Here is a 27,403-nt window from a genome sequence, read left to right as displayed (position 1 = left end):
ATGGTTTTTATTATCATTAAACTGATGTGTGAGTAGCTTTAGAACTGAGGAAAGATAATAAATACTGTTTTTTTGTAACAGTGAATAATGTATTGCCTGTGCTACATAGTATGTGGTTCCGTAATTTCTGGCTATGTTGTCTGGAATTGTTTGATAACATTTTAAAGTGAAATCTCCTGATCACAAATTATTTCCTTCTGTCAGTATCTAACAGCATGTCTGCCAGTGCTGGCAGATCTGAAATCAATAAAAAGGTATGAAGACAGTTATGCTGAACTGCAGCTACTGGATACCCTAAAATCATCAGGCAATGACTAAGTCCAAAAGGACAATGCATTGCTACCACTAAAGAAAGTTTGGTGATACAAGCTCAAGTGTGGAGTTCCTCTTGCGCCATCTTTTTACATTCTTGTTCTCATTTGGGGTATATTTGGTCTACTGTGGTTTATTACTGTTTTCGCTTACGGTTATGTTACACAACTTACAGCAATAGATGGAAGTCTTCTATGTTCCTAACTGTTATAGTGATACTTCTTTCTCACTTCCCTTTCAGAACGTTGGAAGGAGAACTAAACTTGAAGACTCCTTCTACCCTTAAATAAAAGGCTAAAGGAAGCAGTAATTTTTTTCTGGTTTTTGCTTTAGTATTCAGTGCAGTATAGCTGGTAAGGCCAACCCATTCAGAGGAAGCTCATGCATGTCTGATATCTGTGAATGCACTATTGGATGCCTCTGGTCCTCCTAATCCTTTTATTTCTTCTCCAGAACCTCTGGAGACAGGTGGATGGCGCTCTATGCTCTCTCAGTGAGCTATGTGTCTTGTACCCTTCTTTCCTGCAGTACAGGTTGCTGTTTCTCCCTCCAGCCAGCACCATATTCTGAGTGCAGGTGTTTCCCACTGGCAGGTGTGGGACACTCATGGTCTTCCACCACAGCCCTTTAAACCACAGGAGGAGATACTTCCACATTTTTTCCTCCCAGCTTTCATTTCAAACTGCAGTGTTGAAAGGGGTGAGGGGTATTTTTCCCTTTGTGAACCACTTCATGGGTCAACAATCTTGTATTCTTCCCCTGTTGCACTTTGGAGGAAAGAGCCTGCCTTTCAGTACCATAGCCTTATTTTCTTATCATAAGCAAAGTAGGGATATTCTAGGAATATTGTATTGAATATATTTTTACCTGAGAAAAATATCTATAGCAAACAGGCTATCAGGAATTGGCTTTCTTCCTTTGGCATGTATGACAGCTTTCTCTTAACTTCAGTTGCTTTTTTGAGTATGTTGTTGAAGGTCTAAAGGAACTCAAAAAGAATGAAGAATCTAGTTACAGACTCTTTTTCAATCTCTTCTATATGCTTTTCTTTTTGAAAGGTCAAGTTCTTGTCAGACACTCAGCTATAGGTTTGTTGAGTGGGTTGTGATGACCCCAGATCATAGCAGAACCCAGATGTCTGGTTAGAAAAGAGGATCTTGAAGAATATGGGAACTCATGCTTCTTGAAAAAGACTGGGAGGGAAGTACTTTCTTTCTACTAAGAGTTTTGGAGGATTTGACTCAACTGTTGCCTGGGTCTTGAACTTAAGACTACTTGTACAAGCAACATTTGAGATCACTGGGACTTCAGCCTTTTAACCTTTCAATTTTTCCCCTTATCAAGTTTTATTTTTTCTTTTTTTTTATAAGCAGCTTCTCTTTATGATTTCTGAGGAAAAGTTTGTAATTATGAAAGGAAATTAGAGACTAAAAAAAGTAATTTAAAGTTTTTTGATGTCCTGGTTCTTTTGAATGCTTGCAGTTTGCAGTATAAACATGTTTGTGTGTATATTACTATATCATCCTTATATTGCCTTTCTCAATCTATCCAAAAAGCTGCTTCAAAAATTACCTTAGTTGTTGTTGCTCTGTCAAGTTATTAATCAAATTTTGGAACTGCTTGTGCCTTACCTTTCTTGAAAGATTTTATACCTTTGTTTTCCAGTACAGTGCTCTGTGATACCACTTTTCTTGCTTCCTCAAGTCTAAAGCTTTTAAGTGCTCCCTGTCTCCTTTGCTCACTCTCATTCTTGAGCATTTTTCCATGCAGCTTTCTATTTCTGGTGCAGCTCAATAAGCTACATTGGTAATTTCCCCAGGAGTCTTGTTTCTTGCCTGAGATTTGTAAGTGTACTATTCAAACAATTAGTAAAATAAACCAAAAGATCTGATTTTAGCCATTCCTGAAATTTAGATCCACTGAGGCAGCAGCCTTAGGCATGTGTGTGTTGTGGTTTTGCTCTGGGAGATGTTGAAAATGGGCAGGTGGAGGCAGAGAGCAGCAGGGATTGCCTTCTGCCAGCAGCCCGGCTGCTGCTGCCGTGCTCTTGTCGTTCTGGCTGGAAGCATCCAACCCTGATTTAGTTGGATAACTCTGGTGTTAGGAATACCAGAAAAGCAAATTTGTATGTTTGCACTTCTTTATATTTAGTGGAATTTGATGGAAAAGTGATCCATGCTATTTGAGGTGGTTGGAGAAACTGATTCTTTTGTATGCGTATTTGAGCATTAGGGCATAAATAACAGACCAGTGAGGCTCAGGTCATGCATGATGTAACTGGTTAAGCACCTGGATTAAAGCCATAAGGGCTGGGTTCAGTTCTCATTTTTGTGCCATCTCTTTCTTTTAATGCTGATTTTGGTGGAGTGGATCACGAACGATGCCACTCTAACATCCAGTTTGTGTGCCTTTACTTTTTTTTTAAGAGAGAGATTTCAATAAAGATCCTTGCATGTTATTTTTAACTGGGAGGGAAAATAAACTTTGATTTTCTTATTTGTATTTAACAGATCTGTATATGATGACCAACCAAATGCACATCAGAGATTTATGGAAAAACTTGATGCCTGCATACGTAACCATGACAGGGAGATAGAAAAGATGTGCAATTTTCACCATCAGGGCTTTGTGGATGCCATTACAGAACTTCTTAAAGTTAGGGCTGATGCAGAAAAATTAAAGGTAAGAAACTAGTTATTCAGAGTTTCATATATTATTGTCTTCAAAAGAAGAAACTTGACTCTTCTACTGAAGAGTAAGAATTTAATGATTATCACATACACTCTGATGTTTCCAATAATTTTTTTAAGGTGGTATGTTTAGGATTTGTGATTAGAGCTATGTTGCCTGATCTACTAATTTACTTTTACAAAACTGAATATTCTATTAGGTCTATTTCTGATATCTTTTCTATATATATACATTTTCAGAAAATGTTACTAGAATTATTTTGCCCTTTTTAAAGGCTTTCTCAGAAGATAAAGAACAACAAATGGTAAACCCAATATTTCTTACATAAGTGTTTTTCTAATCCTGCATTTAGATGTCAAACATTTAAAATCTTGGTTAGAAAAATAAAAATGCTGCAATTATGCATGAAAATTTAGTTTTCTTTACTTTGTAATGAGTAGAAGAGTAGGTGAAGTTAGTAGTTTTCATTAGAAATGAGAACTAAGATTTACTACCAAATCAGAATGCAAAATAGTGAATTATGAGATCCGTCCCTTTTAGCTCTCTTTACACATTTGAGAGCAAAATATGCACACCAGACAGAATGAGCATAGTTCATCAGAGGTTATGATTAGAAGAGCATTATATAAAGGATATTCAGATAACAAGAGACCAAATACAGCGTCAATGAGGTCATTGAGCATCTTTGTTCAGAAATTAATGAGATTTTTAATAAACTAGAATGTGCTTCCTTATTATGATGACCTAATGAGTCACTTACTATGTGGGAAAATCTGAGGTCGAGCTTCGCCTGCACCTGCAGCATTAAAATGTTGCTGTGGTTTGGAGATTTCCACGTTTGATGTTAATCAACCACCCAGTGTTTGCATTCAGCAAAGTATGAATGTTTAATTACCATAAAATGCAATCACCATTTCTTACAGACAATGAATGGCCCATAGAGCTCATTGAGGTTATCAAAAAGGGACCAGTGGTCAATTGGGTCAATGATTTGAATTGTTTGACAGACCTACAGAAACAAGGAAAGTTCAAAAATCCCAAGTAAATTTGAGAAGTTTGCCACAGAATCTGTTAGAAAGAACTGTCATAAGTAATTGAAGTTAAGAAAAGCCCTTTGCGATCAAAAGTTCAAGTTCAAGCTGTAGAGTTAATTTGAATTTGCATTTCTTTGTTCTAAATTTCTCATGAAGCATGATCTGATTACAAGGGTGAGCAGTCACATCAGGGCAATATATGCATATTTGTCTAACAAAGGTGAAATTATTTTTAAGGTCCAAGTTACTGATACCAACCGAAGGCTTCAGGATGCTGGGAAAGAGGTGAGAAAATGGTGCTTCCTATATGGGCATTGTGAATATTTGTAGCAAATTAAATTTATTTGCATAATTTAATTCTGGGTTTTTTTTGTTTGTTTTTTTTTTTACTTTTAATCTCTAAGGTGATAGCCCAAACAGAGGAGATCATCAGATGTAGAGTTCAGCAAAGGAATATTACAACAGTTGTGGAAAAACTACAGTTGTGTCTTCCAGGTGAATGACCCTTAGTTAAATACTGAATAAAGTTACAACAATCAAAATGGAAAATAATTTTATTTTTTAAGTTATAAATCACTTTTAAGTTTGTTAAACTGGAACATCTGGTTTAACAAAAAACTGAATGGGTTTTAAAAAGATGTCAACATGAAGGTCCCATGTTTTTTACAATATTTGACTTAGAGCAATTATGACACTTTGTGAGAAGAGAGATACAGTCTATATATATAATCAGACATATATGCAGTGAGACAGATATAAATGATGCGAACAATGTAACCACATATAGCTTTAAATGAAGTAATATTTTTAAGAGTTATAAACTATAAATTTGCTGCTTAAGAGGGTGTTTTTTACTGTTTGAATTCTAGGGAAGATATTAATGATTCTACTTCAACTTCTAGCTCTGTGTCATTACAACAGTTCAGGAGTTTTTATATAGAACATAAGGGCTCTAAATGATGTTTTAGAGTGGTAATATTTTACGACTGCGTACAGCTTTATAAGGATTTCATCCTGTTTGTGATATTGGCATAGAACAGATTGGAGAATTTTTCTTCGTAAAGTCTTGTTGACTTGTTATGAGTACAGTAGGTGGTACTGTTGCCATTTAATGGAGACAGGGCATAGACTGGTAATGCAGCTAAGGTTATGGTATGTAGTAAGTATATGAATATACTTGGTGTATATAGTGTCTACTGTTTTGTTTAATCTTATATCTTTTTCATTAAAGAGCTGTTAAGCATTCAGTTCTTTTGGCTTTCTTAGCTACATTCTAATTTTATTTTTTTTTACTAGTTTAATTGAATTTGTATTACAGTAGGAATTAAATAAGGTAAATTTAGAATATCTTTTTCTGTGGTTCATTTTGTCCTTTACAGTATATGTTTTCCTCTTTTATTAACTAAAGCCACAGTAAGATACATGGGTTAATCTGCTTGTTTTTATGCAGTGCTGGAAATGTACAGCAAACTAAAAGAACAGATGAATGTAAAAAGGTGAGTGAACTTAGTTCTGTGAGTAAAATGTAACATTTGTGAGATAACTGATAGAATAGTTACTTGTTTACATTAGTGTTTGGTGTTCTAAGTCCTGTAGCTTGGTTTGTGTAGACTTCTTTTCATAATACCTTGTCTGTGTTTCAAGAATGTCACTACAAGTGAACAAAATTAAATAGACTTCTAGGAGCTTAGTGATTGCCATGAAAAATAATGTTTACTGAAGTAGCATCACATACAGTGAAATAATGGTTATAAAATGTGAAGTGTATTTTTTTTTTATACTTAAAACAGTTTAAGAAGCAAGAATAGTAAAATCCTTAAGGAGTAAAGATCTTTCAGAGTGTATTAAAACCTGATTAATCTATCATGATGTATTTAAATCAAATTCATAATCAAAGAAAAAAGGACATTTCTCTCCATATACCTTTCTTTAGACCTATCAAGTAGCTCTATGCTAATGTGCATGGTGCTATGAGAATAAACTGCAGAAAATGTGTTATTGTTTGGGGTTTTTCACCTCTGTGACAAATTGACTTCTTGAAAAATAATTACAACCATAATTAAAAATGCATTTATAGAATAATGGTTTCTAACTGGTATGTGACTAGTTGATCTTTCCTCTGTTGTATCTTCACTTCTTGAAGAGCCACTGAGTGCTGCTGTAACCCAAGTATCCCCAGTTCTGTCTCTGTAGCAGCCTGGCTACCCCTACCCCCTGTAGCTGCCCTCCTGTCCTGCTGGGGTTGCTGCTGCCTTGCACCTCATGCACACCCACCACAGGAATACCACTGCTGCTATTTTCTTCATCCTGATTTCTACAGCATCATTGCCATGTTTATCCCTGCCTGCTTTTTGTACAGTCTCAGTCACACCAATTGCTCTCTGTCTTCCCTTGCTGGATTTATGACCATTGTCGTTGCCTCTTTGTGCACCTGGCACTGCTGCAGTGAGCTCCTGCTAACAAGTCTGTCTGGACATAACTTTCCATTTGGAGCTAGCTGTGCATAGTCATGTGTCTGCAGGGCTATAGTGTAATCTAGATTTACTTTTGGACTGTTTGTCGGGATTTCTGTTGTCTGGATAGGCAACATCTCCTGCCATACTGGACATCTGAAAATTCTCAGCGATGGCCACTGTGTATGAGTAAATTGATTCTAAAGCCTGTATGTAGACCTGTCCAAAATGCGTCTGATCAACTGTACACACCATATCAATCAGCACTGCAGCCAATCCGATATATCTTTGACAGTGGTATATGTGCTACATGATACCAGAAACATATGCTGTCTGGGAGGTCTTCTGCAGAAATGTGAGAGCTTTAAGAATAACCTAATAGATGTGGCACTATACTGCCTTTTATTGCAATAAAAACTTGTTAGATGTAAACCGGTGTGATAGACTACTACACGCTATTTCCTCTGAAAACAACACTGGTTTGTTGCAGCGCTCTTGGAGCAGCTCGGCAGAAAGATGTAAACAGCCCAGTGCCCTTGCTACTCTGGTGAGAGAACAGGCTGCAGGGTGTGCTGTCTGAATCACTGCTTCTTTCTGCAGGGTGGTCCGTAGATTGTGCTGCGTTTAGCTTGTTGACAATATGGAAACACTGGGATCAGAGCCTGCATTCTGTTGTTCTCTTGCTCTGTCAGACAAACACCATCCCAGTTTTAGAATTGCAAGGGAAGTTATAGTTCCTAATATTGTGCTGGAAAGATCAGTTAAGTGAGATAAAATTGCAGATGGCTTTTAGCATTTTGACTCCATGTTCGCTGGTGGTTTTGTAGAGTCCACTGATGGTTGATGTGCTTTCTGAGAAATTTTTCATCTAAATGTAAATTTCTATTATTTAAGAGATTCACATCTGATAATTTTCCTGTGGAAGGAGTTACCAGTCAGGAAGTCTTAAAAGTCGAAGGATGATATACTGAGTTGAGGGGTTTGGACATGTCATTGTCATACCATAAAAAGATCTAAGGGAGAGGGGAGATGCCGTAGCTTTGATGTACCATACCTTGAAATCACATGGAGAGCAGAAGGTTTAGACTCTGCTGCAGGCTACTGCTCCAGCTCAGATATCTCTCTCATTAGCTACACTACAGTTACTACTTTCCTGTGACTTACAATTCCCTGTAGTACAGCCTAGAGGTGGCTATCCCACAGAACTTGCAGGTAATTGAAATGGTAATTTCCTTGTGGCTTAGCAGGCAAGAAATCTAAAGAGTGAGTACATCCTGGCCTTTATCACTATGTGACTGAGCAGTAGCAAGGACATCCATGCATCAGTGCAAAGACCTGATTGCTGATGTGTGCAGATACAAGGAATTTCAAAACTAGCCTTTCGAAGTTTTGCTGTGAAGCTTTCCTGGAAGACTCAGAGGGAGGAGCATTCACAATCCCTATAGTAATACAACCATAATGAATGTTTATTTTCGGCAAAAATATTTTTTCTCATAAACATTCACTGAGGTTTGTTAATGCAGCAGAGCTTTCATTGTCTTTTTAAAAAAGATTTCTTTTGACTTTCTCTGCTTGCAGCCTTTTAGAATACGTTTTCATTAATCTGTTGTCTTACGGTTTTGCTCTGTGAATAAAGCTGGAATTTCTAATGTTTAAAGGAAGGGAAGACAGAAGTGTGGATATTCTGTATTTGAGGGGGACAGTTGTTTTAAAATGAAGATTGGAATTCCATTTCCTTTTTGCTATGATGGACACCTTTTAAGATAATGCAGGATTTTGGCTCTGAAATGCATACTGGTTTATGCAGATGGAATGGAGGTTTACTAAGAAGACCAGAAAGCCATCTATTGATAGCAACTTTTTGTCCCTACCAACATGGGCTACATTTGAACTGATGACCTGGAGGTGAAAGGCTCTGTATACTATTTATCTGTCTCCTGAGCCATGGATAACAGAAGTTGACAAGAACTATAGTTGTGAGAGGAAGTAACTGCGGAAATCTGCTCTAAACAGACAGAATTGGCTGGACAGAGTTATGGAAGGTTTAAAGTCTTAGCTGAGGAAGCATGAGGGAGGGGTGTGGTTTCTCTACTGCTCTCCAAAACACCTACTGGGGGCTATGCATTCAGACTGGACTACTTCAATCTTTAATTTTTGGTCAGAGATAAGACTATCACACGTTTTATAGAGCTCTGTTACCATGGCCTGTGCACTGGATTTTGATATGTGCCTCTGGAGAAAGTTCCCAGTTGCTTCAAGTGATTGTGATCTAATTGGGAATTGTTAGAACCAATGTTTTTTGCAAGTCTCTTCCACAATAAGTACTACAAAAAACCCCAAACCCACCGTGCAATGAAAATAAAAAATCCACCTGCTAAGGTTGTTGCTGAATCTTCTTGAATCTACTCTGAGAAAGACTCAAGAAAGAGTATGGTGCTTCAGAGGGAGCTTTTTGCCCTGAAAGGCTTGAATTTGTTTTCTGACCATACTATAAGATTTCTTCTGAACTGTGGGAAAGACAGAATTGATTAGTTATTTAGGTTACTGAGTCTCACTGAGACAGTCATGCAGCCTTTCTCTCCATGAACCTTCCAAGCGTTCAAATAAACCTGAAAGCATACAGGATGCAAATAGGCAAATCAGTGATTTTTATAATTTGGTTCCGCCCATGTCTGTATGGAATGATTTCAGAACAGATAAAACCAATGGTGTTTTGGTCTTCTGCATTGTTCTGGAGCTATGTCAAAATGAAGCATCAGTTGTAAAACAATACTTCCCAAAGATACCATGGCTCTGGCAAAAAAACCCCATCAAAACATGTATTTGATACTGACCTGTCAGCTGGTTGATCTCTTGCCACACTCATAACCCCATTCATTCAGTAGCTGCTGTTTTAAAAAATTTCCCAGATCTTGTGTGTTTATGTGTGTGGTTTTTTTGGGTTTTTGTGTTTGTTATTTTTTTCTTCCACACAGCAACTTTTTAATCTGATTTTCAGAAATATTGAGCTTTTGACTCACTTTACAGAAGTTTCAGAGTTAATAGTGCCTTGTTCTCAGGTCGTGGTCCTTTTGGGTAACTGATAAACTTGTTATGCTGGGGAAGTTTTAAAAAATTACACTTAGAATTGTTAAGGCACTAGATTTAAAAACAAAATAAATAAATTGTTCTTCCTGCAGTGAAAGATTTTTAACTGCAATTTCAGTGTACCCTCTTCAACATCTATGAATGTGAATTTCCTGCACTATTATTGAAAAATTCCAATGAACTCCCTTAAATTTGTTTGGTGTACAAAGTTTTTCCATATAAAATGTTTTTTATATTTACTCAACAGAATTGTAGTAAGCAAGAGTATACAGCATTTGCCTTTGGGGGAAGCACAAAAGTTGGAGAACACTACTATTTTTTCTCTGTAAATTAAGTTTGTTTCTTTAATTAAAATGAGGATTTTAATTTTATTATCTCTCCTCTTGTTTTTTTCAGCAGAACATTTTGGGACACGACTGTGTTTCTTTACTCAAAAGGCTTATGTACAAAAACATGTTATTCTCAGTAAAATTTACAGCCTTTGAGTTAATCTTGCTCTTGTCGTGTGGAGCTTCTTGACTGCTCTAGTTTAACTTGATGGGGCTTTTTAGTAAGTTATGGTATTTCTCTTAAGTGCCTCCAAATGACACTTTACTGATAAAAATCTTGAAAGTTCTGTTTGTCATTTAAAATATAACAATATTTCATGTACACTAAAGTAACAGTCACTTTCTTTTGCTTTTGGATTTTTTATGTTGATGTTTCAAATTCTGATACAGACTTGACTATTACTGGGACTTAGACATTTTGTAGAATGCCAGCTCAATTTTAGCATAAGATGATTAAAGCGCTAATATTAATTTCTGGGGTTTGGTGGTGTTGTTTGGGGGGTGTGGTATGTGTTTTTCTCCTTTTAATTTTTTATTTCCCCCTCCCCCCCTGCAGTCCTGCTTGCTAGTTTTAAAAGTTTCCACTGTTATAATTTGGAGATGTTAGTAAAATCCATCTATCCATCTTACAGTTTTCTGGTTCTGATGACAAAATAGATCAGTTCTGGATAGTCTTATCATATGACCTCGACTGATGTTTCGAACTTGTGTCTTTAATTTCAAAGCCTACATTGTAAATTTTGCATTGAGGCACATATTCTTACAAAGTTAGCTCAGAAGAAGTGACAGAGGACTCCTATATTTCTGTGGAGAAATAACACTGAAAATATATTTTTAACTCATTTGTAGTCAAGTGGGCAAATTTCACCTAATTGATAATATATGACAGGAACTAATAATATTATTGTCAAAATCTTCAGCGTTGAGTTAAATCTGTGGAATGTTTTTAAAGCAAAATGTACGAATACATAATTCCATTAAATGATATGCAAAACTTTTTAGTTTAAATCATGATCTGCAGATGACCTTCAAATTAATAAGACCTCAGTGTTTAATCAGAACAGATGTTAAAAGGGCAAGGTCCTGAGCTCCATATATATATAATTAGTAAGGGACTCTAGAATGGATTTTAAATGGATTATGTTAATTCTGATCTTAGAGACAGCAGTCAAAAACCTTCCAGATGAACTAACAGTGTTCTGATAAGCTGATCCTTATAATTTAAATAAAACCCTTTTATACTATTTTGATGCTATTATTCTGGGTTTTATCCCCCAGAAGTCTCACCATGTGGCACTCCTGATCATTTGCTATTTAAAAAAACAAAAACCACACACATAAAACCGCCAGACCCCCTCTTATCTGCAACATTCCGGATGCCTTATGTATATTTTATATAAAGCAAGTATATAATAAACAAAAGCTCCTAATTTACACTTGAAAACTCTATTTGCAGTCTCCTGAAAGCAGTTGTGTTCTGGAATAAAAGAGAAGATTTCCCTCCACCTCCACCCCCTTTCCCCTGCCATCCTCCAGCTTTGAAATGTCTTTATTGAGAAAATTCAAAAGAATGTGTTGATTTCAGAGTGGAATAAAAAGTCACAACTGTAGTATCAATAACTTATTAATGCTTGTCTATGGAAGGGGAGTCAGCAACTTGAGTTTTATTTCACTTTGAAAGTATTTACTCACTGTATCTACAAAGTAATATTCAGAAGCAGAACTGCAAAGGACACTTTTCCAGATTTTCTTGAACATTTGAAGGGACTTTGCTCATATTCAGCTTTTTCCTTTCAAAATGATTTGGTAATTTTCCAGTACTGATTGTGTAGGACTTTCAGGAAGAAAAAGGAACTAAAATTATACTATAAAAAGCTAAATAATGGGCTAAGGATATTACTCTGTATTTGTGAAAAGAAAGGCTTGAAACTATCAGAAAGTTAATTCAGTCTGAGATCAGGTTTTCCACATCATTCAAGACAAACTAAAAGACATCACTTCTCCTTATTGTGTTCTAATAAGCAAAACTAAATGCATTTTTCCAAAAGCCACCTGGCCTGAGTGGCTGGTAAGAATGCCATATAAAGGAAAATTGTTGTCACATCCACAACTAATTGCTGTCCTATTCATGTTTAACCTGTTTCCTGTACCTCTCTTTAAAATGTTGTTGACATCAAAGATTTGTTGATCGTAGTATTTCTGTTTATTGCCTTCTTAGTTTAGCTGTCTATCTCAGAATTGGCTCACTTTTCTTTTGCTTCATCTTTTAAATAAAGTAAAAAGTTTCTCAAGCATTATTCCTTAAGAGCTGTGTGACATTTGAAAATGAAATAGAGAAAGATATTGTTTTCAAGAACAGGCATGTAAGAGTTTGATTCAGCTCTGAATCATCTCCATGTGCTGGTCATTTCTCTGTAAGAGGAAGCTTAGAAAACCAATTTCCTTCAGTCAAAATTTCTTTCTTTCAATGTTTCTCTACATCAACTGAAAGCGTAAAAATTTTGGTTACATGCTACAGGCCTGAAGCTGGTAAATGATTTTAGCAAGTAAGTCTTGACCTCACAATCCCTGTAATCTGTGAGAGTACTGAGAGTGAAGACAGGTAAATGACTGTATTTGGTAGCTTTCTGATGTCAGAACTGAGTCTTTTTGTTTGTTTGTTTATTGCAGTTAAATAACTTTTTATGATTAGTTCTGAGTATTTAAACTCATTGTCCCTTGCATGAAATTTCACAACGTAGTTATAGCTGTACAACATCTGCATAGTGTATGGACATGGGAGGTACCATTTCTTGGTGCTTCATTTTTTCCCCCTGTCAGACAGTATCTTCTGTATTTCTGCTATAAATAAGTCTGTAGGCTAACAGAACATGAAAGAATAAAGAAAATTATGGAGTCTTTGTTGTTTTGTTGGTTTTTCTTCCTTTTTAAAAAAAAAAAAAAACCACCCCAAACCTGTCCTTAATGCTTGTTCAGAGTAGTCATTTTCTTGGTAGAATATGCTATATTTTGTCAGGAAAGTAAATAGATACATGGTTTACAGCAACGTATGCACTGCTGGAAAATATATTGCGTGAGCTAAGTGTATACATGTCTTTTCTAGCTAAGAATGGTGGAAAGAGGGTGGGTGTGGATGTGTGTTACATGTTCACATGTAATCTGCCTAAAGAAGGCAGATACGTGCAGACACTTTAGGAAATTTTTCTCATTGTTTGGTGCATGTACTGCAGTGTTGGGTGACTGGCAATTTGTGTTTCAGAAAAAAGAACTAATAAAATATCCAAATAAGTTCAAGCTAGAAGGGGAAGAAATTGTTATGACTTTAGTGCCTCTATCTTGCAGGATGCTTCATGTGGTGTTGGGACTCAAGGCCTGATTGGGTGGGATCTTGAGCAACCAGGTCTAATGGAAAGTGTCCCTGCCAATGGTACAGGGGTTGGAAATAGATGATCTTTAAGGTCACTTCCAGCCCAAGCCATTCTATGTTTCCATGATTCTGTGACTATTGATCAGAACAACTAATACCATAGGAGCCTACTTAAAATTTTTACTTGATTGGGCCACTCTGACAGTTCAATGTTTTTTTCCAAACGAAAGCATTCTATGAATCACCTTTTTTTTTTTTTCCTAAGAACATACTAGTTTCAATAGATGTATATTGATCTCATGCCTGTTATTGATATCTTATATTTGATAAACAAATATTTTATTAAATTTTGTATAAGAAGCTACATAATTTGATTTTAATCTCTTTGTAGATACTATTCCGCTTTAAAAACAATGGAGCAGCTAGAAAATCTGTATCTTCCTAGAGTTAGCCAATACCGGTTTTGCCAGATAATGATAGAAAATCTTCCAAAACTGCGTGAAGAAATAAAAGAAATATCAATGTCAGATCTAAAGGATTTCTTAGAGAGTATTCGAAAGCATTCTGACAGAATTGGGGAAACTGCCATGAAGCAGGTAAGATGACCTAACAGGATCCCTTCAGTTCTATTATGTACTGAAAATATCAGTGTTGATAGTCTTGGGTTAGCCCAAACATTTATCTAAGGATTATCATCATCACATAGACCTTTGAGTAAAGATGAACTGTGAAATGCTTGCTAACATCTTGGGTAACATCTTCTGGACATGAAGTTGTCAGTTCTAGCTTTGCGTAGCTAACACAGGAAGCAGAACTGTGACACCTCAGTATCATCAAACTTTCTTTCCAAATTTGTATCTGTGTCCTAGACAAGAAGTAGTTTCCTCCCTGGAAAAGGAAGGAGAAATGCTGTATATCTCAAGTTACAAAAAATAGTGAAATACTTCAAGTAGTCAACTCCTAGACTTAGCAGCTACTACACCAAAACAAAGAGCAGCCTGTCTGGCCAGCTGCCAAAGATGAGAAAGGCTAAAAGAAGTGTTGAGATAACTGCCTAGTTCTTTCTAAAGTACCACTAATACAGAGGACTGAGGTGAGAGCCAGGGGGAGACTGGGACAGCTGGAGCCCTTGCCTGTTCCATCACAAAATAATCTGGCACTGGGTGAGCTTTAAAGAAGTTAATGCTTTTCAAATGTATTTGGAGAGCAAGTAAAGTTTTTGGGTTGGTTTTTTTTTTGGTAGATTTCAGGTTAGGTTGCCACTTTGTCATCCAAGGTTCTTGTAAAAAGAAGTATTGATTATTATAAATGAAACTTAATTACAATATTATACTATGCTATCTTGTTGCATTTGTTTCAGTAATAGGACAATATAGTGCATTTGGCTTCTGCAGCTGGCTGTTCACTAAGGCTTAACTGAAGACAAACAGCTGAAAAATCCATGATAACTACTTCATTTAAATACCAATTCTCTGTTTGCACTTTAGGATCAGGAAAATTACAGATTACTTTTTTATTTTTTCTACTGTTAAAATTGTATTTTGGGGATTAGGGGAAAATGATGCAGAAATAAGTTATTGGACACATATATCATCCCAAAATGATTAAAGACAAAATAATTGTTGTAGGCTAAGGACACACATATGTCTTGCAGTTATATTGATGTGTGTTCAGTAGCACTACCAGTTTTTCATGTCATAGCATATACTCATCAGTGATAAAATTTGCATTACATCCCTCTTTATTGGTACTACTCTTAAAACAGGCTCAGCAGCAGAAAACCTTTAATACCTCTCTTCAGAAGCAGAATAATGTAAACTATGGTCGGAATATGCATTTAGGTAGAAGCAGGATTCTGGAATCCAAGAATGAAATTACATTGAAGCGAACATTTGAAGAAGATGATGAACATGAAGAAGAGGTAACTTTATACTGAATCATTATGTCTCATTTGAAGTGAATTTTGTAGGCTTATTGAACAAAACTTGCAGTGTGCTGCCTGTAGATGGTCACCATTAGTCAGGAAGAACCAGAGAACACCTTTAAGTGGCACCAGTTTATATTAGCATTTTAAGGGGAAAAAATAATGGCAAAATATTAGTTGTATTAATGCTAGCTTTAGCATCATGTTTGGGGACATTCAACTGGATAGAATTTATATTATTAGGGAGTTCAATTATAATTTACATTACACATTACCTGCCCACTGTAAGTGATATGTGGCCCACTGAATTATTCTGCTGTTGCTAAAGCCAGCATTCCTATGTTGAAGACTTCAGCTTGTGTTGGATCTCTTTCAACTACCAAATATTTAGTATTCATCAATTGAATAACACAGTGAGTATTTAGACCTTTACATCTGGTACTTTGAAAACAGTGAAAGGATTCTGGTCTTATAACACAAATAAAATCTAGTACTGTAGTACAAAGGGAGGGGAAAGTCAAGCAATTAATTTGCAAGAAATTAATTTTGTGATAGAACCTATCTATCTTGGGGTCCTTATTAATTGGACAAGTTCTGTTGGTAAAGTATCACATTTTGCAGATTATATGCTTTTTAAGCTTTATGTACTTTTATTTTTCCTTTCCTTCTTTAGGTGTTAACTGCCCAAGATCTTGTAGACTTTTCTCCAGTCTATAGGTGTTTGCATATCTACTCTGTTTTGGTATGTATTAAGGGGACCTCAAAAAGATATTTTACCTTTTGAAGTTGTTCACTTCCATATTTTTCAATTGTAATAGTTTGCAAGCAAGCCTATTGCTTCTAGTACTAGTAATTCTGGGTGAACCAGCTGAGATGGGTAAAGTATGGATACTCAGGGCATGACTGCATGTTTTATTTTATATGCCTAATAAGGGACACACAAGATGTTAATTACTCAAGTGTTCTTAAACTTGTATGTAAAATATGCAAGTCTGCCTGTATAGTTCTATTACTGCTTTTGCAGTTCCCCCAAGTGTTCCATGTTACCCAAATGTGTGTGGGGATATGATCAATATTACAAAATGTAGGAATATTCAGTCTGAATCTTTTGGAAATCAGAATAGTAGAGCAAAACAGCAAGCAAAAACTGGAGATTGTGACAGGCTGTGTCGTATTTTACATCTCCATTTTTGGTGTGGGTTTGAGATCAGCTACACTTTTTCACTTATGTCAGGACTGAGTAGAGATCTGGCATTAGAATTAGAATTTAGTAATAGCTTTATGCATCTGAAAACTGCATTGAATATTTAGGCTGGAGGTGGATGGTTAGTTTGATCAGTATGTGTTAGTAGCACACTGTGTAAAGTTGTGCTGCAACTGAAAGTGTTCTAGTAGATTTGCATATCAGTTTCAAGCATGTTTTTTTTTGTTTTAAGCAAAGTCTCTTTTTCACTTTTAGATTTTGTTAGGTTAGCAGTATTTTAAAATATGATGAAATTGTCGTTATAAACTTAAAATGCTAAATTTAAACTTTTTATATCTTATAAAGGAGTTAGGTAAGTAACAATCTTTGTAATAATTTGATTTGAAGATTTTTTTTTTATAAGTCCAAGTAATGGAATTCTAAATAGCACTGGCCTAATAATAGGTTCATGAAGTTAAAATAAACCTTTCAAAAAATGCTAAGCTGCTTTATTCTGCTTGCATACAAATTACATTGCATTCGTAGGTAGATGAGTCAATGAAATCAACTGATTTCAAATGAACAGATGGTTTCTACTGAATGGTCATCTTAATGAGATGAGTAGGATGTTACATGAATTCCTCACAATGTAATCATTAGGCAGAGAGGGTATTGTATTTTAAGGACCATGGTAGGAGAAAAATCCAAATCCACACTCATAATGTTTATCAGTTCCAAAGAGAATAAGAAAATATTAAACCTCGTGTTTTTTTCCTCAGAAAACTAATGTGGGCAGTGTTCAGACTTATCATATATTCATAGAAATGTTTTGGTGACTTAACTTTACAATACAACTTTACAGTTAGTTTCTTGAATAATGTGGAGAAACATTTTAGGAGGCAATGGTTTTCAGTTATGGAGTAACAGGTAACATGCCTGTAATATAAAGCCATAAATATTGTTTAAAATGCATAATACTGTTTGACAAAATGTAGCCACATGAGCAAAATTCTTATTTACAGTACATCCTGTTGGCTACTTTAAAAAATAAAAAGGTGATTTCTGCATATTTCATGCACGCAAAACTTCACTGATGTCGGCTGGAGGTCTGTGTGTGGAATAAATGCAAAATATGTGGCTTAGTTTAAGAGAATTCTACCCTTCATTTAAGAAGTGCCTTTTTCATACTGAAACAATGTTCTTGTTTTAACTACTTTTGTCTTCATTTAGGGTGATGGAGAAATATTTGAAAATTACTACAGAAAGCAAAGGAGGAAACAAGCAAGATTAGTTCTGCAGCCGCAGTCAAGCATGGTATATACTTTTGGTTTTGCATTGACTTGGGTTGTAGCTGATTGTGGGTTTTTTATTCCTAAACTTGTTTTCTTTTTCACTGCAAGCATGAAACAGTAGAAGGCTATAGAAGATACTTCAGCCAAATTGTAGGGTAAGTTTTCTAAATGAAGACTTATTTCAGTTTTATTGTATTGATTCTTAATTCACCCCTGTTCTCCTGTAGTCCAAAGCCTTTCTTCTGCAAGATTCAGTTTCTGCACAGATTGTGTGGGTGGTTGTTGCTGGGACTGAATGGGGAAGAGCACTCAGATCCTACTAGTGTAGTGCCCCACAAGGACACTCCAGCAGTCTGAGCTCCAGCTGGCATGAAATAAACTTTTCACAGTTTGACTTCATGCTGGGCAAAGCAGAACACCAGACCTGTCAAAGTGTCACTGCTCAAATGGGGAAGGATTTGACTATGTGTGTGAAAGAGCAGAATTTGCTCTAATATTAGAAAACAACTTAATAATTTAAGCACTATTTTGGTTTAGTTTCTTTGTAGTAGAAGACCACATTTTACATGTAACCCAAGGATTGGTAACAAGAACATATACTGATGAACTCTGGAACATGGCCCTTTCCAAGATCATTGCTGTTCTTAGAACACATTCAGTAAGTGAGACGTTTTATCAGTGTTGCAGTTTAAATCCTCTTCAGAGTTCCTTATATTTAAAGCTGGAATAGTAACAAAGTGAAAAATTATACCCCTCTCATGTTTTCTTTTCCTTGTGATTAAAAATTGCTCAGATTTGGGAGGGAGCCTGCCAAGCTTTTGTTTTTCCCAACAGTATCAGGCTGTGATCCGCAGCCATGGGCTATTTGCATAATCCTTCATTGATTTACAACTCACTGGGTCTTCCAAACCTTCTCTTAGTCCAGCAGTTTAGAATATGCGGAGTTAATCTGCTGTTATTATTGCAATCCGTCCTCATTAGTCTCAACTGACCTCTTCATTAGATCAGATTGAATAGTTCAGCACTGAAAGCACCACCAGGAAATAGTTCCTAATTATCATTCCAAATGCAATGTTTCCAAAATAAACTCCACCGACAAAACCCTTGGAGCTATCTCCTCAATGCTATAGTAGTAATATGTTTATGTTGAAATAAAGATATTAGAAAAAATCTGTATCAACTGAGTATTTCAGTGCATTCAGAGTGTCTCCTGAAGTTATGTTTCTGCCTTAGCTCCAATGATGCTGAATATGCTCCAATGATGCTGTTTCTCTATCCCTCTGTGAAAACTGATGTATACCATTGTTCACTCTGACTGATAGTAAATTGCTTCAGAGTTTACTATTGGTATAATTTTTACTATCAGAAAAAATAGAAGAGTTTTATCTTTCCCTTTTTAATATTTGCTAGTAGCAGTTCATTTATGGAGGGTTATTTTCATTTTTGTTACAACTGGTCTTTAATTCAAGGAATATTTTACATTTCATATATACTGAGGAAAAATAGGGAAAAAGTTCACATCATTTTATCATAGGACCTTTACTGATCGGTGGTACATAAGATGTTTTCATAATTTTTAATTCAATTGAGCGGATATGTTCAGCATTTTTTTAAGATATTTTTCAAGTTAGTTGTCTATGTATGGATTTATACAGTGAAGTAAGAATATGGTAATTTAAGGAGTAAAAGCAATGTAATCTCTAAAGAATTCTTCAAATTTTCTCATGTAGTTGATCACTAATTCTTCTCAAAATGTATAACTCACATCAAATCAGTTCTGTCATGATCTCATGCTAACATAATCCTAGTGCAGACTAAGTTTTAGGTAATTGTATGTTGTCTTATGGGGTATTATAAACCAAACCCTTACTTTAATAAAGTATTCTAAAAGCAAAAATTAAAGAAAGGTGAAACAGGTAGATAGACTCCAACCAATATTGTATTCTTATGCTGCTTTAGATTATTCTAATACAAAAGTTTTTTCTTTATCCAGTAATGAAATAGTGAAGCTAAGGTGAAATCCTGAGTTGTATGATTCTACACCTCTGAAAATCAAATTTCAGTTATTTAGTAAATTACTTAGTTCTGACTTTTCACCATCAAATTTGTAATTTGAACTTATTTAGAAACTTCTAGTGTTTTACCCATATGGCCGGGAGACTGTATGAGGTGGCACAGTTAGCACTAGCTAGATCGAGGCTCAGTGTTCAAAAGTGTTTCCTGTGGAAAACTCTTGATGTTGGTTTAGCAAAGCATTTTGATGTATGGTTTCATTCCAATAAAATAGATGTAATTCGCTGATTTTGAATCTCAGTACAACATACTGATTTCTATTAAATCTTGTATTTTAGTTTACATTTTCTGAGCTTTTATACTGCTGATAGTTCATACAGAAATCTAACAACTACTTTTACATAGCTAGCCTAAATGAAGGTAAGTGAGTCTAAGTCAGTTTTTACTAAGCCAGTCAGTCAGGTAAAAAGATAAGGCAGAAGAGTTTAACCTTTTGTGCTAATATTCTTTGAGAACATATGTCCATTACTTTAAATCCTTTTAACTAAACCAGAATTTCTCACTTTCAGTCCTATTGCAGTGATCCTGACCTTGTTCTGGAACTGAAGAATCTCATTGTAGTATTTGCTGATACTTTGCAGGTACATACTATAGTAGTAATTTAACTAAAATTCTTAGTTTCTTCCTTTAGCTAAGCTCAATGCTTTGGCTTTTCCTGAATCATATATATGAATCAAGAAGAAAAGTATGCAATAGCATTTTAAAAATATATGTATTACTTGCTGTGATAATACTGAAAAGGAGGAACTGAACTGATGTATCCATTCTGGGCTATCCAGCTAGCATCCAGTTATTCATAACGGTGTACAATTAATGTTAGTTTTATAATCTGTCTACATTTTGTCTTTTATAAATGCTTTACTTTTGATCTTAAGCAAGAATAACATTCCAGTTACCATTAACTCTTTAGCCAAAAGAGCAAATTAACAACACCGGCAAGTATTCTTACAATGTTTAACAGACTGATAAAAAAGATTGGCTATGTGCATAAATAGCAAGTTAAAATGTTGAAGAGAAATAGGACAAATTTCTGCTTGAAAACTGAAAGCATAGGATAAAGTATTAGGTAAGAATTTAATATATAATCTTCTAATTATACTGCTGTGTTTGAAGCACTAGAATTGCTTTGTAGAACTGACAAGATTGAATGAGAAGTCTTGTCTTCATCTCAGAGCCATGAAGTCATGTGATAGGAATTGGGTGTATTAGTTATTGAACTATCTACTCTTTTAATTTTTATACTTTAGGGCTATGGTTTTCCTGTGAACCGACTGTTTGATCTTTTATTTGAGATAAGAGACCAATACAACGAAACACTTCTTAAAAAGTGGTCTGTATTGTTCAGGTTGGTATTTCAAAATAATTGTGCCTTTTGTATTGCATCTGTTAGTTTTGTCTGACTTTTTTTTTTTTTTTAATAGTGTTGTAATTGTGGAAGAGTTGATTAACTCAGTATTGTGTATGAATTTCAGGTTGGACAGGACTAAGATATTCATCATATGTAACTAATATCTAGAAGAGCCACTGGGTACTGCTTCTGTAGTTACTGGAGAGAAGGAAGGTCTCCAAAAGGACATTACTGGAGAAACATGCAGGAGAAAGTCATCTGTTTTTCTTTGTTAGGAACTTAATAACACTAGGTTATTGCAATAGGGCATTAGGGTCCTAATATAGGTTATCTTAGTGTTTACAGCTAGCTGATACATGTACCTCCCTGACAGACTACTGACATTGCCAGTACAACTTCGTGTTTGGTTTTTTTGTTTGGTTTTTTGGTTTGGTGTTTTGGTTTTGGTTTTTGTGTTGTTTTTTGGGGGGTTTTTTTGTTGCTGTTGTTGTTGTTTTGTGGTTTTTTTTAAAATGCAGATTGGTTTCCACGTATTCCTTGGAATTATTTGGTAGAGTGAATTGTAAATCCAGCAGGCTGGGGTTGTACACCAAAGCCTGTTTGCAGATAGGGTGTGATGACTAAATGTGCCGAAATTGCTTACCATAAAATATGTTACATTGTAATACAGAAAACCTTAAAATTAAATTAAGCACTTCAGATTCTCAAGCTCTCTAGAATCTTAGTCTAGAATACAAATGACTAACATAGTCATTTGACTAGTAAAAGAGTCCAGAGGGTACTTAACACTGTGGCCACATGCCTAGATAAAGTTCTCTAATTTATCTCCTTGGGGTTATATGTACCCTCTGCTACCTAAGTGAGGCACGCTGTATATCTACTTTATTGTAGGCAAAGTGTAGGCTGCCATAGTTAATAAGTATCTCATTATGGTTTACCCTGGAGTAGACAAGTTGATCTCAAGTTCCTTTGCTGTATTATGCTTTGAGTCATACATATCAAAATGCTTTCAGCTACTTTTCTGTGATTAGGCACAACATGAAAAGTATATACAAGGTGCTTTCAAATTCAACTAAAAATAGTTTGGTTGTCTGAAATTATGACAAGTATAGCTCTTAAGTTTTTGAAGCTGCACACCTAAGCATAGTAATAAAACGTATATTAATTTGCATGTTTTAACACTGGAAAATAGTGTAAATAAACTTACGTTTGGTTTTTTTCCACTTTAACTAATTCACCAGGGATATTTTTGAAGCAGACAACTACAGCCCTATTCCTGTGGCAAATGAAGAAGAATACAAAATAGTTATAAGCAAATTTCCTTTTCAAGATCCAGAACTTGATAAGGTAAGGAAAAGTTTTATGTTATTGAAGTTTGCTGAAATCCAGTTAAGGGTACTTAGGACAGTAATGATTTTTATAATTAAAAAGCAATTAAAATTTGAGAAGTTAGGTAGATTAAGAAGCTAAATCACCTTCTTTGTGTGTAATTATCTAGTCATAAGTAAATATGCAAATTAAAGCTTAGTAATTTGCTCTGATGTTTGAGTGAATAATGAAACCCATTGGTTTGTAAACAAATTAATAATACAGTTTAATTGATACAGTCTTTATGTAATTATAATACAGCCTGTCTTTAGATAAATTTTAGTTGCAACTCATTTGGTTTAATAACTCATGTGCTGTAGTGTTGCAAAAATACATGTAAAACAGGGATCAGTTATAGATAGCAACTTTCATAATTCACTTTTTAAATTGATTTGTGTTTGTGCATGTGGGGCAAAATAAACATTAACAGACTGAAAATATTTCTGATGTGCTAGGGTTCCAATAGGATCGTTTTTCACAGCCTCAGCCATTCTTTCACTGGTGATTAATTGTTTTCTACTATTCAAATATGATTTTGGTAATACCAGTGAAGAAAACAGTCTCATGATGGAGTCTGTAGAGGGGAACTAAATCCAAGAACCACATGATAGGGGAAGTAAATGTTGCAAAAGGAAGCCAATTAGAGTTGCTACAAATACCTGCAAAAGCAAAAAGATATTTTAATTCTATGATTCAGTGGATATCTAACAAGCAAATGTAGCATGCATGTTGTTAATCCAGTATTTCAGGGAAGATGAAAAATTAAAGGTGGGGTTTATGCCAATTATTGAATAAGGCTCCAAAGTGCTTTCTGGACGCTTTCCACTATCAGATTAATTTACCTGGTCATTATAATACTAAAATAAGATAAACAGAATGGAAATCCCTTACAGGATTGGAATTATGCCACACCCCTGGTATTATTTACCATGCCATAGTTTGCTAATAAATTGCGGAGATTTTAAACTTGCACTAAATAATTCTATCTGCTATCTCCTCTCATTCTGATGTATTAGCATGTGTGCATGGCCATAATGTGCAAGAGTATGTGTAGTTACACGTATGTATGATTAATACAAAGCTTTAGCTCTTATTTCATGAGAAGGAAGATGTATTCTCTGTACCCAACAATTTTAATTTTGGTTTATGACACAGAGAGAGGTTTCTAATTTGTAGTGAGCAGCACTTTTTGTAGGTATTTTGTGTGCAGAATTTCACTGATGTTTAATTTTTGGGCTGATGAATTTGAGAGTAAAGCTGTGAATCAGGTTGGATTCTGTTCCAAACTTTATCACTGACCAGCTGTATGGTACTATGAAGTCATTTCACATTTCTCTGTGCCGGTTCATTCATCTGTAAAGCACAGAAAACATTTTTTTTTTATATATCTCTGAAAAGAGCTTTGAAATATGTATGAAAAGGCGAAAGGCATCATTAGAAATCAGGCAGTGAGGTTTTTTTCTTGTGTCCTAGCAATTTTTGTAGCAGTTTAGTTGACTTCAGCCAGATTCAGCAAAGGGGCAGAAGTCTCAAAGATAATTGAGCTCCTAAAAGTTTTGTCAACTAGGCAGTGAAATAGAAGAGGAAGAATCATTAAGTATCCTTGTTGAAAAAAAGACTGCAGTGTTACCTTATGTTATTAGATAGCAGGGAATCCACAAGGAAGGGAAACTTTATGAATGTTTCAACATCATTTCTACTGGTTCCTGTTTATCATCCTGTCCATTTCAGTCCTCTGTTGTTGCCTCAGGCTGTAAGGCCCTGGGAGGTCCTATTGGATGGGTTAATTTAATCTACATTTTGATGTTTAAAGAAAAATAGTGTAGGTTCAGGCTAGTTCATAGAAAGAAATAGACAGCCCAGAGGGCTAATTCCATTTAATGCATCTCTGATGCGTTTTACAGATTAAGAGGAATTTCACTTTTGAAAATGTCTGTTTCTCTACATTTAGTATAAAAAGAGATGGATGTGAGTGAGTGTCTCATTTTTAACTGTAGGTTAGGATGAATCACACTCAGATTTTACAGGTAAGTTTATCGTGGGAATTGCTTGCAGCACATTAGGAAGAATTATGAGCTACTAGATATTTAACATAGCAAATCCAATCTGAGTGGACAAACCAGTCTTGTCCTCACTGTGCTGTTTAGACTGAATGTGCTGAACTATCATGTGTTGATTATATAATCTAATTTTATTCCTTTTCTGTATTTAGAAGTGAGACAATTGGTTGTAGCTTTTTATTGTTTTGTTTTTTTTGGTTGTTTTTTGCTGCCTACTTGCATAATCAGCCAGAAAGTGTTTGTCCTCCTGCATTGGCCAGACACTGTAGAAAATAAAGAATTACTTCTCCTAGATCATTGAATAGACAAAGGTTGAAACTCAAGCCCTGCTGACAAAATATTGTAGTAATTTGAAATAGTTGTATGTGATAGCACTTGTTCTATCTGTAAAAATTAATTGCTTAAATCAGATGAACACATATTCGAAGTAAATTTTCTTGTTAAATAACGTTTGCTGTTGTTGAATGGCATGAAAGCCTGGCACACCACATACTAGTCACACCACCTAATCTTAAATAAAGAGGTATAAATAGAAGAATGTCAAGGTAATCTGTTTTGTCTTGGTTGGGTTTTTTTTTGTTGTTGTTTTGTTTTTTGGGTTTTTTTATGCATTAGCATTGAGCTGCTGTTGGTTAATGTTTTTTTATTTTTTTATGGTGTAATTCGTCAGGGGTGATACCAGTTCTTAATTATTTTTCTTATGCCTTAGCCCTAAACAGAAAATTAATTGTTTTGCAGATTTAAAAATTGCGTATTCAGTGCAGAAATACCTATTTGGTATGTGTAGATTTAGTTGAGTTTCTTTCTTTTGTCCTCCCAAATACAGTAGCAGCTCTCAGCTTCAAAATTAAACACTATAATTTACCACGTGTTAATCCCAGTTGTTGAAAATAGTTCAAACTGCTTTAAGTCTGTGAACCACGAGGAGAAAGTAAATATAGGATCATAAATATACGTGCCTAAATATTCTCAAGTTACTTTGAAAACCTCAGATATATTGAACTTCTCAAATGCTGCTTTTTTCCCCTGCTTTCCTAGAAAAAAGCGTTTGCATTTTTTAATCTCTTATCCCACTTACATCTGTTTTATCTGTTCAGATTAAAAGCAATTTCAGACATTTTTTAATGTGTGCTTGTAAATTGCTTTCTATGGGGTCTTAAATTACATAAAATCTCCAATCTTTATCATAATTTAAATAAGTGATACAAATCTATGTCATATATAAACTATTTAAACAGATATAGAATCAGCTCAATGCATACCACTGTTTGATGAAAATGAGAAAAGCTTAAACTAGATTAAAATACTGATAGTGTTAAACAGCTTTCTAATTGTTGCATTTAACATCAAGCTCTCCTTAGAATCAGTTTCAAGTGTAAGATAATACTATCTTTTATTTTCACAGCAATCCTTTCCAAAGAAGCTTCCAATGTCTCAGTCAGTGCCTCAGATTTATATCCAGGTTAAGGAATTTATTTATGCAAGCCTTAAATTTTCAGAGTCACTTCACCGCAGGTAAGCTTAAGTATCAGGAGTGCAACCATAGGTAAATATGTATGCACCTATAACTTCCAGGTGATCTAAAAATTATGTATTAAAATGAAAATATATTTTCTTTTGTACTTGATGTTTCCTAATGTACATATAATTTGCATATAAAATTATTTTTATTTAATTTATTCTTCCCCATGCTATAATAAATATTCCATATGTGTGTATGTATATTGTATACAATATGTCTACATCTGTATGGGTGAACATAGCTTGGCACAGTAAACAGTCTAAAGCACTACTGGGTTTTTCTTAAACAGTATTGACTTGTCATATAATCTAGATATTTTATTTATTTAACAAAGCATGTAAGCTTGGAAAAATACACTTTGATGCTGACCATTTCAGAAATAATTGAGTAGCATCCCTGATTATTTCAGTCTTTCCCTTCTCAGTGCTTGAAGTTTCCTTAGCAATTATTTCTTCTGCAACAAAACATGCTGTCTGCATGCTCATTCCCTCTTCCATCCCACCTTTTTCTGATGGAAAACATCACAGTTCTCCCATTTCCTTTCTTTTTGTGGCCTTCAAAAGCTTAGTTTTAATTGCATAAAATAACATTCACAGATCTGAAGTCTGGAAGGTATTTGTAGCCAGTCACCCACTTATGCACTGTTAAAGATGTAAATGACTCGCTTTCAGACATTCTTAATTGATACTGTTTATAATTTACACGTACTAATGAGCTCATGTTGACCTTCTTAGTAACTCATTAAAACCCACAAATTACTTTTTCCAAACTGCTTTGTCAATAAACATGTTCAGAATCGAAAAATAATAGATTTTACTTGTGTTGAAATTTAGTTAATTTCTTAAGTGAAAGAGGCATTGTGTGTGTTAGATCACAGAAGACTTGAAGCAACCAGAAATGCACATAGGGATTCTTAACATTAAAAGTTCCCTTTGCAGGGAGAAAAAAAAAAAATAGTAAGGATTACTGTCAAAGTATTGTCATGTACAACAGAATTATAAAAATGAATATATTTTTTTCAGTTCAACAGAAATAGATGATATGCTCAGAAAATCTACAAATTTGCTGCTTACAAGAACTCTAAGTAGTTGTTTACAGAACCTAATTAAAAAACCTCATATAGGTTTGACAGAGGTAAGTTTTAAAACATGTACTCAAAACTGTGCTTTTTAATTAGTGCTAAAACTATTCTTGAAAATGTAGATATACTGTGGTATTAAGATTTGTGTAATAAAACCAAGTAGTGTATCCCCTATGATAAACAGAGATTTGCCATAAGATAAGGCAAAGACTGTTACTTTGGTTGCGTAGTTTGTGTGTTTGGCTCCTGTATAGCAATTAGTACCACGTTGTTGAGTTT

At 34.9% G+C, this 27,403-nt stretch overlaps 1 protein-coding gene across 12 annotated transcripts in view; it reads left to right on the top strand.

The window, feature by feature from the left end:
- EXOC6 (exocyst complex component 6) overlaps positions 1–27,403 on the top strand; it is a 93,534-nt gene that overhangs the window by 17,336 nt on the left and 48,795 nt on the right. For all 12 annotated transcript variants that reach the window (XM_065671921.1, XM_065671922.1, XM_065671918.1 and 9 more), the window contains exons 2-16: positions 2,823–2,994; positions 4,275–4,322; positions 4,442–4,532; positions 5,488–5,533; positions 13,665–13,869; positions 15,039–15,194; positions 15,871–15,939; positions 17,611–17,694; positions 17,781–17,827; positions 18,210–18,330; positions 20,255–20,326; positions 20,993–21,090; positions 22,335–22,440; positions 25,927–26,036; positions 27,066–27,177. In XM_065671921.1, the coding sequence (XP_065527993.1) occupies positions 2,823–2,994; positions 4,275–4,322; positions 4,442–4,532; positions 5,488–5,533; positions 13,665–13,869; positions 15,039–15,194; positions 15,871–15,939; positions 17,611–17,694; positions 17,781–17,827; positions 18,210–18,330; positions 20,255–20,326; positions 20,993–21,090; positions 22,335–22,440; positions 25,927–26,036; positions 27,066–27,177 (1,537 nt within the window). The remainder of the gene's footprint in view (positions 1–2,822; positions 2,995–4,274; positions 4,323–4,441; positions 4,533–5,487; positions 5,534–13,664; positions 13,870–15,038; positions 15,195–15,870; positions 15,940–17,610; positions 17,695–17,780; positions 17,828–18,209; positions 18,331–20,254; positions 20,327–20,992; positions 21,091–22,334; positions 22,441–25,926; positions 26,037–27,065; positions 27,178–27,403) is intronic.

The sequence above is a fragment of the Lathamus discolor genome, chromosome 3, assembly GCF_037157495.1.
Source record: "Lathamus discolor isolate bLatDis1 chromosome 3, bLatDis1.hap1, whole genome shotgun sequence".
Lineage (NCBI taxonomy): Eukaryota > Metazoa > Chordata > Aves > Psittaciformes > Psittacidae > Lathamus > Lathamus discolor.
Note: the sequence above shows the minus strand (reverse complement) of the source record. Positions and strands in the feature narration are given on the sequence as shown.